At 39.1% G+C, this 13749-nt stretch overlaps 1 protein-coding gene across 2 annotated transcripts; it reads left to right on the forward strand.

Annotated features, from left to right (window-relative positions):
- The first annotated feature begins 4044 nt into the window (after window positions 1-4044).
- spartb (spartin b) lies at window positions 4045-10728 on the forward strand. Of its 2 annotated transcripts, none has more exons than XM_029517549.1 (8): window positions 4045-4190; window positions 4840-5687; window positions 7139-7336; window positions 8603-8744; window positions 8858-9052; window positions 9145-9303; window positions 9399-9489; window positions 10307-10728. In XM_029517549.1, exons 2-8 carry the CDS (start codon window positions 4845-4847, stop codon window positions 10509-10511), a joined length of 1833 nt encoding a protein of 610 aa, XP_029373409.1. In that variant the 5' UTR covers window positions 4045-4190; window positions 4840-4844; the 3' UTR covers window positions 10512-10728. The 2 variants fall into 2 exon arrangements, with proteins under 2 accessions (XP_029373409.1, XP_029373410.1); XM_029517550.1 differs by having other exon boundaries at window positions 9656-10449.
- The last annotated feature ends 3021 nt before the right edge of the window (window positions 10729-13749 follow it).

The raw sequence follows: 13749 nt of genomic DNA on the forward strand, positions 1-13749 counted from the left end.
TATTGCTTTCATGACAAAAAAAATTGTCTTTAGTCCAATAATTGCCTCCTGTCATGGTTTTTCCAGTTATATTGCAGTTGCTAGTTATATCAGCAAAAGAAAATTTATTAAAAAGCAACTGGAAGTTTCTTTTCATCAAAATAACTTTGAACGGTTTTTGTGAACCCAAATCACATTTTTGCGTGTGCAACAACAGACATACTGTAGCCAGTATGTGCTCTGTGCACTTCATAACTTACCATGTAATGACTCAGTGGAGGGTTGAGGGGAAACTGGGACTGAAGGTTCTGATGTCTGTTAGGGACTATATTAATTCATAAGGGTTTTATTCCATGTACTTTTGCAGTATTCATTTGTGTGTCAAAAATAACAACACAGGACACAGCTGCACAGTTTTGTCAGCTTTGTTTTTTACAGCTAGTGGAGGAGAAAGAAAAATACAGACTGCATGAGTTTAGACAGAAGCGTTACCAAAATCCTGTTTTGTCTGCTTTGCTTCCTCTGTCATGGCTACGCTGCCAGTTATGGTATGGTTCATTCTATTTCATACATTTGTTCATCTGAAGAAAATCTAATTCAATGAATTACACACTTATATTTAAAAGTATTTAGACTTTTATGAATTTGTTGATATAATATTTGTATTTTGTGACCACAGACATTCTTCCATAGCAGTTACATTGATGTAATTAATTGCCATATTAAATGAATTACCATTATATGTTATTATAGTGACATAGTTTCTGTGGGTTGTTCATTTAGACACCAACCCGGTGAGTAATAAATAACTTAGCCTTGTTATTCTTCTACATGTAAGCTGTCTTCACATGCTGCAATTTACTCCAGGAGAGCATGATTTGATTTGATATAGTGTTATTCTCTGTAACACTGGTTGTCAGAAAAGGTTATTTATGGTCCAAATTACACACAACTGGGCCATGAAAACTGGCATTAGAGCTGCATAATTTGTAGTCTTGATGCAGTGACAGACAAGATGCTATCCCTGCATGCTTGAACCAAAAGGTTACAATCATTACGGTCTATTTGCAACAGATATAATAAGTATGTCACCAGTGTGGCGCTTTGGCAATAAATCTAAGAGGAGCCCTTTGGTAAACAGGCAGCAGCTGTGAAGTGAAGGACTGTGAAAACTATTAACAGGTCTTCAGGCCCATGGCGATCAATCCTTTTCTTCTGACCTCTAGCCTGTCCTAATTTCAAAGGCATACCAAACTTAAAGATGTATTATTAGATGACATCAATGTCAATCATTACCATAAAACCTTTCACCATCACATTCATATTACACACACTATGTTATAGAACAAATAAAAAATTTAATGTCTGAAAGAAAGCGACGCGTAGAAACAGCAACACATATGTATTGTACAATTGTTTTCATAGCTGAACTAATAAGGTCTGGCACAAAGAAGAGAAATATCAACAAATATAAAACATATAACTGGCCAATAATTGTATGTAATTGTGCGCTTTTATTTGCACAGTGATTTAATTGAAAACCAGCAGTCTGGGATAACATGAGGTCAGGAGAAAAGAGAAAGTTGCTTGTCTGAATGGGAAAAAATTAGTATCATAATAGAATTGCTTAAGATAAGAACAAAGAAAAGGAAAAAATGCTTAGGAGAGTAACAGATGAGGCCAAACAAATAAACCAAAGGCTGTCTGTTTTCATCTAATGGATTCTTCCATAATTACATTATCAACATTTATAGTCATGTAGCTATAAATATCAACTCTCAGAGTTGAAATTCCATGAAAATGCAACTGAATTGAAATTACTTTCCTCCCATCTTCTTCCATTAAGAACTTGCATGCCATTTGAGTGTGGTCTAATTTGTCAGTACTCAGCGACCATCATCTGCTCGTTCTTCATCCTGCACAAAGAATGCTGACAGGCTGTTTCAGGTTAAACTTAATTTCAATTAAGTTTCTGCATGTGGGAACGACTAATGAAGGACACCAACAGATGGTCACGGCATCTCTCCCATAGTTTTATCATGTGCCATGAGAACAGAAATAGCTGCTCCCACATATTTTCACACGAGTGGAGTTTCACACGAGGAAAAAAATATTTTATTTGAATTGTTTTGCTCTGGCTTAACAACGGATTACTATCCATTCAAATTTCTTAAAGAAAATCTTTAGTCTTTATAAGACAAATTGCATTGTATTTGCCCAAAAACCAAAAGGTTCATTTGAGCTGAACACCCAGTGTATAACCAACATTTATGTAAAGAGCATGTCCACTCTGGTCCTTGATGTGTGGTACGTAACTAAACAGGAGCGTACTGGGAATCTGCCAAACTGGGGGTGAGACTGAGACTTCTCACGTGTTTCTTTCTTCCACAGCAGCCATCTGGATTCATGCAGTAACTGGTGGCAGTCAGAAAATAAAATACAGGCAAGAAAGAATGTGAAAAAATGTCTTCTTGTTCAATTATCCTTTGATTTGCTCTGCTGATTTTAATGCCCCTTTTCTCTGTTGTTTAACGTCCATATCCTTAAAATAAGCAATCCAGTTGTCATTAATGGTGCATTCATTGCCAACTGCAGACCAGATCATTTCCAAGCTTGCAACAAAATGCTTGCATTATGCGGTTTATAAACAGTTTTGATAAACTTGAACACAGAGCAATTAGAAACACCACACCACTTTTCTCCACTTCTGTGCCAGGTCTTTACATTTTATAAAGGGTTTGGTGCCATCTGCAGATAAAAGTGTTCATTCATCAGGACTCCTTTATCATGTAACCAATTTTTTGTCTACAGTTTGTGCTACCAGTACTGATCCATTTCAAAGAAAAATGTTGTTAGTGAGCTGATTTTTTTTTCCAAATGGGTATTTTAGGAAGGCCTTTTCTGTTCACTTTATTTTTACGAACCATTATGTTTATAGCCTCACAGAAAATGAAAGGGAAATTATGTGACATCGTTTTATGTTTGTCACTTTTTACACATGCACAAGTGGTTAAATACAAGTTAAAGGACTTCTCTGCTTCATTCTGTAATTTCAGAAGCTACGTCATTAAATTCTATGCTGTTTTCCAGAATTATTGAATCCAGTATGAATTTATGTATGAGTCTGTTAGCAAAGTGAGCCTCTCTTTTGCGATTTGTGCAGTCATCCTCCGTCTGATTTGTCATGGCATAATTCTGACAATCACGTTCACAGGGGCGACACTACATTTGTGAGAACAATTTTGAAAGAGGAAGAAATAACCGTAGGGGTGATTTTGCTTGCCTCAATAAGCACCCCCAGGAATTTGTTTTCAAACACATAAATGAAAATAAGCACAATTTGTTAATTATTTGGCAACAATTGCTTACACAGTGGAGACAACTCCAAGCAGCCATATCAAATTCATGAGTAGAGTGGCCATTTTCCTGCCATCTGAGCTGTTATTTCAGAGCTTATCTTATTAGTCAAAGTCCCAGCTGGCATATCCTGCTCTGGGTTGAAAGAACCCATGTTGCATCTAAGTACTCACCTCCTCCACCAATTAATCTGGCTTGTTTTGGCTTTTTAACCTGAGAACCAGTATTATTTTTGCCTCTTGGACAGCTTACATTATTATTATTATCATGGTAGTTGTCATTGCTGTTGCTGAAGTGGGATGTAACTTGTTGTATTTGTCGGAAGTGTCAGCATTATCCATGGACGATATGATCGATCCCATTGGATCTAGCCTATTACCCATTCTGGCCTCAAGGTCAGCACCTACACTCAGCACAGTAAAGGCAGCAGCCACCAGGGTCATTTTCATTTGCCTCTGATTAGTCGATGTGTTGAAACTGCACACAGGAAGCTGTAATGTGTGTGTGAGTGTAATGTGTGTCACTAGATGGCAACAAATATATACACAACTATTATGTGGTTATAATTGCGTGTGTAGGTGTTTCATGCCCCCCAGTGCTCACAGATGCAAACTGCAACACGTGTCAAGTGCGTCTTGATTTCTGATTACATGCAAGGACATCCGGTTGTGCCCTTCAAATTAAAAAAGGAGCGTGGTAGAGATGTGTGTTATTTTGGTATTTTGAAGCGCAGCATCGAAACATTGTGTCACAGTCCGTCTGATCTGTAAGGTCAAGACTGTGGTCCTCTGCACAACGGACTGATTTGCCAACAGGACACATCTTTACCCAGGAACGCAGCTGCTGATTGGGAGGTAAAGCGGCAAAACGATCCGTTTTTGACGGAGACGTTAATTAGCCTGTTAGCTACAAGTTAGCTAGCTGGCTAGTTAAGCTGCTCGTCTAAGTTTCAGGCTAGCTAACGCTAATACAGATCATTGTATGTTTTTCTGAGTCGTCGATTTCATTTGTGTTATTGTTCGTACAGTGAAAACGTGGAGGAACAGACGACAGCTGAACTTTTGTGAACAGGGCTGTTATGTTAGCTGTTATTAGTCAGTGGTGGCAACTTAGCCATCAACTTTAGCCTGTTTGAGCCTGCTTTAGCCTACTTTAGCCTCCTCTTTTCACCGGGTGACCGATTGACGTTGTAAACTCAAGAGTCCTAGACTCATTGAGGCAGTTTACTTACTTACCCCACAGTTTTTGAGGGAATTATATGACTACTGATTGTAAGTAAATAGTCCTGAACTCTGCAGCACATGTTGACTAAGTAGAAGTTTGTACGCTCTCACAGTTGTGTAACAGTTTATCATGTGTCAGATTCAGTGTAAGGAGACTGTCTGCCCCTTTATGCTGTTTATTTGGGACATGTGTTTAGATGGTTCCTTCTTTTGGGGGGGAGGAAGCTGATTGACTGAATGGAAAAAATTCTAAATAATTTTTTTTTGTGTCTTGTTTCAGAGGGGATGGAAAAAGCTAAACAAGATGCATTCAACAATGCCAGACTTCAAGTGATCAAAGACGGCTATGAGAGAGCCTTTGAGTGCATCAACAAAGGACTGACGGCAGACGAAGCTGGAGACAAGGCAAAGGCCCTGGAGCTCTACAAGCGGGGGCGACAGCACCTACTCAGGGCCATCAGTGTGCCTTCGCAGGGAGAAGAATGTGTGGGCAGCGCCTGGGAATCAGCCAGACAGATGCAGCAGAAGATGCAGGAGACGCTGAACAACATCACCACTCGCCTGGCCATACTAGAGACCAGCTCTGACTATGGCTCTCTGGCAACGGCAAGCAGTACAGGCATGTCTGGTCCCAGTGCAAGAGATATGTCTGCAGAATGTCTCTACCCAAAACTCCCTGCCAAAGAGAAGCCAGAGAGGCCAGCTCAACCAAATAATCTCTCTACTAATGGGCATGCAGCAGGCGCAGTAGAAGGCATGCCTGCATGCAGCAGTGTGGGCCTTCCGCTTTCACTCACAGGACAACTTGTGGTTCACGCCGAGCAGCCTCCAGCTTATTCCCCTCAGGCAGCCGATGGCCACTTGTCTATTTCATATGGAACGGATGCAGGGGAGATGTCACTGGTTGGAGATGAGTACTACAGTCGTACGTCTAACTCGACACCATCGCCCCAGAGTATGGGAGAAGAGGCAGAGGAGCTGCTCTATATCCCCCATGGTGTGCAGATATTCTTTGTCACGCCTGAAGGTCAAGTGAGCGCTCCTTCTTACCCAGGTTACCTGCGGCTGGTGAAGTTTACCAGTGATCATTCTGAAAGAATGCCAAACCGACCACCTGCGTTTTTGCAGGTAAGTCAAAATAAATGTCAGTGTTTGAGCACACTAAAACACTCTCTACTATAAAGAACTACATAAGCCACTCTATTGCCCATGTGATGCAATGAGTGAAGTGAAATGTCATCACTGCAGTGTCACCAGTTCACTTTTGTATTTTATTTAGCCCTTTCACCTGATTTTGTAAGATGTTTACTCGGCTCATCAAGGCCCGTTTGCCTATGAGTCATCGGCATGGAAAGATTGCCCTGTTAATGTTCTATATCCCTGACCCTGTGGGTGTGATCATGTGAGTGTTGTTAACTCATTACCCTATTCCCCCTGGGTTAATACATGTAATGTCATCTGCTTGGGAAATCCCAAATCACTACTTTTATTGGCTCAAAACTGGATGAAGGTGGTACCTTGGCCATGGCCTATTGAATTTTAATTTATCTATTGACTGGAAAATAACCTAAAACTTTTACATAATATTGATGTTTGTTGTAGTCATATACTGGTTGAGGCTAAATTTATCTCCTTCTATACATGCAAAACACTTCATATAAACCGGGATAATCTTACAACTCTCATCATATGACAATGAGCACTAAAATATAGGAAATAGCTAACACATCAGCAGCAATGACCCACATAATTGAGGTTTGTAATAATACATTTTTTTCAGGAAACCTCTGATCATGGACAGGCTGGCAGCTGTGATAGTATTTTCAGTGAATAGAATTATGTCCTTCGCCACATAGATGTTTGCATTGGCCAAACATAACCAACCTGTTCTCTACTAACCCAATCTAATTTAGTCAACAACAGGCACAGAAACATGTTGGTCTGCATTAACATCAGCTGTTACTTTGTCCCCAGCCAGTGATAAGATTAAAAGTTACACAATCCTATTTCCAATCAGTAATCTTAGGTTATTGAATCAATGCCTTATCTAAATTATCCAAATTCTTCTGATTAGAGCTTTTTTACATTGCTGCTGGCTGTATATGTAGCCAATGCATTGACATTAGTGGGTCATAAGACTGAAATTTGACTCTTTGTTGAGGAATGTCCCAGGTGCTATTGCCACGGGTGACATGAGTGATTCACACGAGTGCAAGTAATTATCAAAATCCTGCTTAACACTGTTATGCCCTTTAATCCTGTAAGACGTGCAGCAGTCAGAGGAAGCCAATCTCCTCTGGGATGTCTTTTATCAGACACTTCACTGTGTTGCACAAATCAGAATCTCGATTAGACATGTCACTCCTGGCATTTTGAAGCTACATTTGAATACTGTAAAATTGTCTGTGCAAACCTCTTTTCCACTGTTACATTTGACAACTATGCAAATGCGTTCATTATTGCACTTGACTGCATCTTGGGGGAAATGTTTTTGGGCTGATGCAAATCACCATGACATCATACACTGATCTATTAACTCATTTTCCAGTATTGTTTATAGTATTTTTGCTTTCTGGCAGGTGTGTGACTGGCTGTACCCTCTCATGGCTATGGACTCCCCGGTCCTGCTGTGTAACACTGGTGTGTTTATGTTTCCGGACATGATGGCGCCAGCCCCTGGCTATTATGTGGGGGTAGTGTTGTCCTCTGAGCTGCCTTCTGCAGACAGAGCACAGTTTCAGGACCTACTGTCCCAGATGACAGATCTAAGGGTTCAGGTCAGTGCTGCTATGCAGTCATTTGCAACATCTATGGAGATGTCTGATCTCTTTTTTCACTTAGTAAAAGTTTAGAAACATTGTTGCTGTTCATAAATACTTATAATAAAATAAATACTCACCAAAGAATTGTTACACAACGCTACTTTTTATCAAATATTCTTGTCCCTGTGGGAGTAACAGAGAGCTATTTTGGGGAAATGAGACAGTGGAGTTTGAGTGCTCTGCAGCTTTTGGGTATTGGCATATGTGAAGGTCTTCTTCATCCTCATTTTGTTTATATTGCACTTCACTGGTCTTGTTCCATTTCATATTACCAGTAATTCAAATGTATAGATCATGAGCTGGAACTGCAACAGCTAACTAACCAGCAGATCCAATTTATGAACATTTGAAAATATTTTGCATTTTTAAGTTCTGTCTTGGAAGGTAGTTAAAAGTGCAAAATGTTAGAGTTCTTATTTTTTTTATTATACTGCTGTTTCGAAATCTCCAACTACCATCCACCTTGTTTTAAGCCAAATTCTACAGTCATAGGAAACGCTGCACATACTAAATCCTTTTCATGAAAGAGATTGTAGCTGCTGCTTAGTTATCAGTGGGTCCCAAACTATTTTCATTGTTTTGCCCTGGCATGACACTCACTCCTACTTTCTTCTAAGCTGGCCCACTTCCTCAAGTTAGCCCTGCCTCAGCACTGTGGGGATTTCAGACAGGCAGGTGAAAAGAATTAATCAGTTATAATGCTCTTATCTGCAGCAGCTAGAACAACCTCACAGCTTCAGCTGAAAGACAAGTGCCAGTTCAGCCATGATAGAGATGGAGCTGCTGGCTCAGATCGATGCCAAACAAGGTCATTTCTGAAGCAATGTGCAGTTAAGCTATTTATCTGCTCTGATGGATGTGATTCCTTATCAGCAAGTAGGCACTTTTGTGTTGTTCTCATTTTAAGATTGAATAGAAAACTTGAGGTTTTTAGTACAATGGAGGCTGTATGTTGATGAATACCCTTTTTAAACGACAGTGTCTTTGTTGAAAACAAACAGTGCATTGTAATGAGAAATGCGCAGTAAGAGCAGCTGTGCGAATCAAGGGGTGTATTGCTTGGAGACGAGCTGCCGAAAGGAGATGCAAGCAGCTTGCACAAAGTAGAAGCCAAGTTGTTCAAAGATTTTGACTGACAAGTAGTTTTTGTGGTTATTTTTAACTCTTATTGTCATTGTGTCTTCATCTTACAGTAGCTAACCAATGTGTCTGTTTGATCAGGATACAGATGAAGCTGCAGACTCCATTAATCTCAGTCAGAAAGTGTCCATCACTACACCTGAAGAGGCTTTAACCGAGCCGACCGAGGAGGACAAGGCTCTGCCTGAATGGAGTGAAAAGGTGGCAAGTGGGATCCTGACAGGTGAGGTCACCTCACATCCTCATAATCAAATACCCTTATGACTCAGTCAGTTATTCTTTTAGAAAGACATTGCTCATGCATATGCACCCTGTGGGATCCTGTTGTCTTTTCAGGTGCTTCTTGGTTAAGCTGGGGTCTGGTAAAAGGAGCTGAGTTCACAGGCAAAGCCATTCACAAAGGGGCGTCTAAACTCAGAGAGCACATCACTCCAGAGGACAAACCCACCCAAGTCAACCCCACAGTCACCAAAGGCCTGCATGTTGCCAAACAAGCTACAGGGGGAGCTGTCAAAGTCAGCCAGTTTCTAGGTGACAAAGTCATCTTTGGTCGGCATGTTGTGCTGATCTTTTTTGGTTATTTGGCAGTGGACCTCTAATTTAGTAATGCTGTGTTCCTACAGTGGACGGAGTGTGTGCCGTCGCCGGCTGTGTGGGGCGCGAGTTGGCACCACATGTGAAAAAACATGGAGGCAAACTAATACCAGAGTCTATGAAGAAAGACAAGGATGGACGCTCCAACATAGATGGAGCAATGGTGGTGGCTGCCAGTGGAGTGCAGGGTAGAGTTTATATGCACTTTGTAGTCTCCAAGAGGAAGCTGCTAATGACAAATATACCAAAACCTGCTGACATACTCTTTATTTGGTGTTCCCAGGATTTGCAACCATGTGGACAGGTTTGGAAGTAGCAGCAAAGAACATTACTACGAGTGTAGCCTCAGAGACCGTAACCACTGTAAAACACAAGTAAGTCTTACTTTTTTTTTTTTTTTTTTTTTTAATTACTTGCCTAACCCCTGTCAACACTGCTTGCTAGACAGGCTGTTGATGTGTATGATGCAAGTGACTCTTAGATCATGCGAGTAAAACCAAACATGAACTCACTCATTTTCATCTTCGATTTGCTTTGCAGATTTAGGGGTCTACAAAACATCTTTGACCCACCTAATGAGGAGTGTAATTCTTCTTAACTGTTCACTGCTGTTTAACTCTTGATACCACTAATCACAAGCACATAACATGAGTCTTTTCTATTGTTTTTCAAAAAGTAATTCACTATCTGTCCTTGTCTGGCAATTTGCATGATGGTGCTGCTTTCACTGAAGCTTTCCTCATGGAAAAATCACAATTAGCAACATGTGTGTCCTTGGCTCCCAATGATGAATAATATGCAGTTTAGTTGATAATTGATTTAAAATGATAGGTTTGAGCGATATCATGTTATATGTTTAGAAAATAATAATTTAATTCAAGTAGCCATAGACATACACTGCTATGTCTGTTTACCCAAAGTTTATTTATTTGTTTTGTTTTTTATGAAAAGGAATTGTATTTTCCTTTATTTCTAAATTGCCCACCCTTAGATATCTAAAGCAGAGTGGGGAAAAAGATTCTACCCATTTACATTTTCTAATATAAGACTGTACCTTTGCATGGGTGAATTTCACATACAGCATGGCATCTTTGCAAATCTTGCATTGCATATTAATTAATTCTTCCCAAATCCTCTCTCTCCTGCCTCTTTCTCTGTTTAACCTCTCAACCAATCTTACTTCTGATGAAGGTATGGGGCTGCAGCAGGACAAGCCACAGACCACGCTGTCAATTCTGCCATAAACGTTGGTCTCACTGCCTTCAACATTGACAACCTGGGGATCAAAGCTGTGGTAAAGAAGACTGGCAAACACACGGCGCAAGCCATTCTGGAAGACTACAAAATTCAGGAAAAACCAGAGAATGGAAAGCAAGTGGAGAAATCAAACAAATAGTCAATAGTGCCCTTTCCCATTCCCTCAGTGATGCCTTAAAATCATTTTTTTTTTTATTCTTCTATTAGAAAAATCTATATTTAATATAAATTATTTATAAAAGATGTTTAATATATACAAGATAACTGTTATATTCATATCTTAGAGCTACAGCTCTAAAGCATTTTATGTAAAAAAAAAAAAAAAATAAAGGTAGAAGGACCTAAATGTAATGAAACATAATACACAATCTAAATAAAAAAAGTAATCTATATACTGTATTGATACCGTATAACTTTCAGGTATTATCACATAACTTGGGAGATATCAGTTAAACTTTACCATTTGCACTAACCTAGCATTTAATGTTTGGACACCCTGGAATCTTTTCAAACATCTCTGTGTGTTTGAGTTTTTCCCTGATGGGATAAGTGCAATTTATGTACTTTGAATGATAAAAAAGTCATCTGTATGTCAACATCTTGACAACCATTTAAAGCAAAAACATTTTCAGAAGTAAAAATTGTTGCTGACTGTGCCTGGAAATATCAAAAGATATGCAAAAGAATCTAATGTTTTGTTAAACTAAAGTTGTCAAACCTGTCTAGTCTTTTTTTTTTTATTATTATAAATATATATTGAGCTTTTGCTGTCTAAAGCTGTATAATGTGTTGAGCTACAATATGCAGTGCTGTCTTGTGTATTTCAAACCACTTGTATTCAGATATATTCAAAAATGTCACTGTTGATAGTATTTCATAAAAAATATTTACATTTTAACTTGTGAATTTTTAATTGCAATGTTGGTTTCGTTTCACTGGCTGTGCATTTCCCTACCACTTTGAAAACTAACATTTTGCTGAAAAAAATAAAATGTTCAAAGACACAATTCAGTATTTGAGAAGTCAGTTGTCAGTTTTGCACCATATGAAAAGGATAGTTTGGGCAGGAACTTTCTGATTTGACTTGCTCTAAACTAATGGTCTAATACCACCTCCTACTGGTTGTGCATCTTACATGTTATTTATTTATTTTTAAAATCAAATTATCAATATTACTTTTACATTCTTTCAAAGCTCAATTTCCTGATTGATGATAATACATTTCTTTTTTTTGGTTTAATTTTACTCCAAAAACAAAATCATATGATTAAAGACTTTAATTTGGATTCAACAACTAACACATTAGTTTGCAGTTTAAACTGTCATGTTTCAAAGTGAACCCTTGTAATGGACAGCACCTTTCATTGTAACTTTTCTACATAAATGCAGCTGTTAAACCATTTCATACTTTGCAATTGCTATATTTCAGGTGATTGTTTAAGAATTCCAGAAAGAAAACAATTCAACTGCAGCCAAAGCAGTCCATCAGTGCTTTCCAAAATTTATAACACAAACTAGCCATCATGGACTGGTAAAGTATTGTTCTTTATTGTATCACGATAATTGTAATAAGTGATGCTATATTTATTGTGCCTCAAAATTAAATCTGCACTGATTCCACAATACTTACAGTGCTCTGAAGAACTACAGACTAATACAGTTGGAAACGTCATCTTTTACTTTTCAAAAAACAGGAAAAACTGCTTTTATCAGAAGAAAATTCATCAGTGTAGGTGTGTGTACATAGTAGCACATAGAATTGACTAACTCTCACTGAGCTAAAATAAATTGCCATTCAAAATTTCAAATATGCTTTGATGTAGTAGCACATCATTACTGACATCTCCAAACATATACTTAGTAGGACCCTGTGTAAGGTAAAGGAGGAATGTTAACGAGATTAGCATCAGGGAAGCTTAAGTGTTGTTGGCATTCAACAGAAAATCCAGCCAAAATGGGCTGACTGCATCCTGTGGAGCAGCTGTCAAAGGACTACTACTATGGAGGTCACTCCCGTGGGGGAGTTGTGGTTCACAAGGGGCATCTGAAACTGGCAGATTTCCATCCTCAGGTGCCATACTATCAAATCTTGAATTTGCACTTTCAAACAGTGGGCCAAGTGGTTGGTTTGTAAATGTTAATGCTGAAACACTGTCAGCTGGGTCAAGCAGCGATGTATCAATATAACTTTGTTCTCCTGGGGGCAAGGTTGTACCTATCACAGTAGTCTGCAAAGATGGGCTGCAATCTGGGCCAAAATCAACTGATGAAAGGTCAACAGGGTCTGCCAAGACGCCAGGAACATCCCCTAGGATGTAGATTGAAGATGGGTCCAGAACTTTCAGGGGTAAAGAGCAGCTGTTCCTCACTGATGTGAAAGCACATGAAGTAGGGTTTATAAATGCAGAGGTTGGGTTCATCCAGTTATTTTCCACAGACTGAAATGAGGCAGCGATAGATTGATCCTGGCACACTGGCAGCATTTGTCCCCAGGGAACAGCAGATTTGTCCAGAAGTATTGGCAGGGCATGCGTTGTGGTGAGACCTTCAGCTGTGGGAAGCATTTGATCCATTTGCAGAGGATTAGTTATTGCAATAAATAGCTTTGTTTCTTGTTTACAATTCTCCTGAGTTGATCTCTATGAGACATCACCTGAAAATATCACGAAACACACTGCCACAAAGATTCTCAAACAGTGCACTTCATTTGGTTAAATTAGGATTGCAAGTCATACTCAGAACAATTGCATAAAGACAACATAATCTAGGGTTAGGGTTAGGTAAATAGCCATACCCTCAGTTGACTTCTTAGCTGCAGGCTTTGCTCTTTCTGAGGTGTTGCCCTTTACCCTGACTATCCTTCTGTAGCAAAAGATTAATTTCATTAGAATTACTGTTTTAAATGTTGGCAATGACTAGGTCTCTGAGAGTTTCTACCGTTTCTTCTGCGGCCCATGTGTGCTCTTCTGCAAACTGCTTATGTTTTCCTCCGCTGCTTTATCAACCTGTGAAAAACAAGACATTATCATGAAAATGAAAAAAAGCTTAATTGGCTGCCTGTGGTGCTAAAAGGATGCAATAGACCTACTTCAGACAAAACATCTGGAGGCAGAGTCTCCATCAGGTAGCCTGTGTACCACACAGTGAGCTCTGGTGTTGTTGCTGTACCTAACTCGTAGTTGACAAAAGGCAAAAGGCCACACAAGTTTTGGCAAGCTGTTCTGACTTAGAGAAAACGTACAATATTGCATGAGAATGTGTAAATTTGTTGTTAAGGTGATGAATTCAAAACAACACAATTTCCAAAATGCCCACAAATAAACAGGAAAGAGGAATTTTAACAGAAAACCACTTTAATTTTCTTTGATTTGATAATT

This window comes from Echeneis naucrates, chromosome 13 (assembly GCF_900963305.1).
Source record: "Echeneis naucrates chromosome 13, fEcheNa1.1, whole genome shotgun sequence".
Classification (NCBI taxonomy): Eukaryota; Metazoa; Chordata; class Actinopteri; order Carangiformes; family Echeneidae; genus Echeneis; species Echeneis naucrates.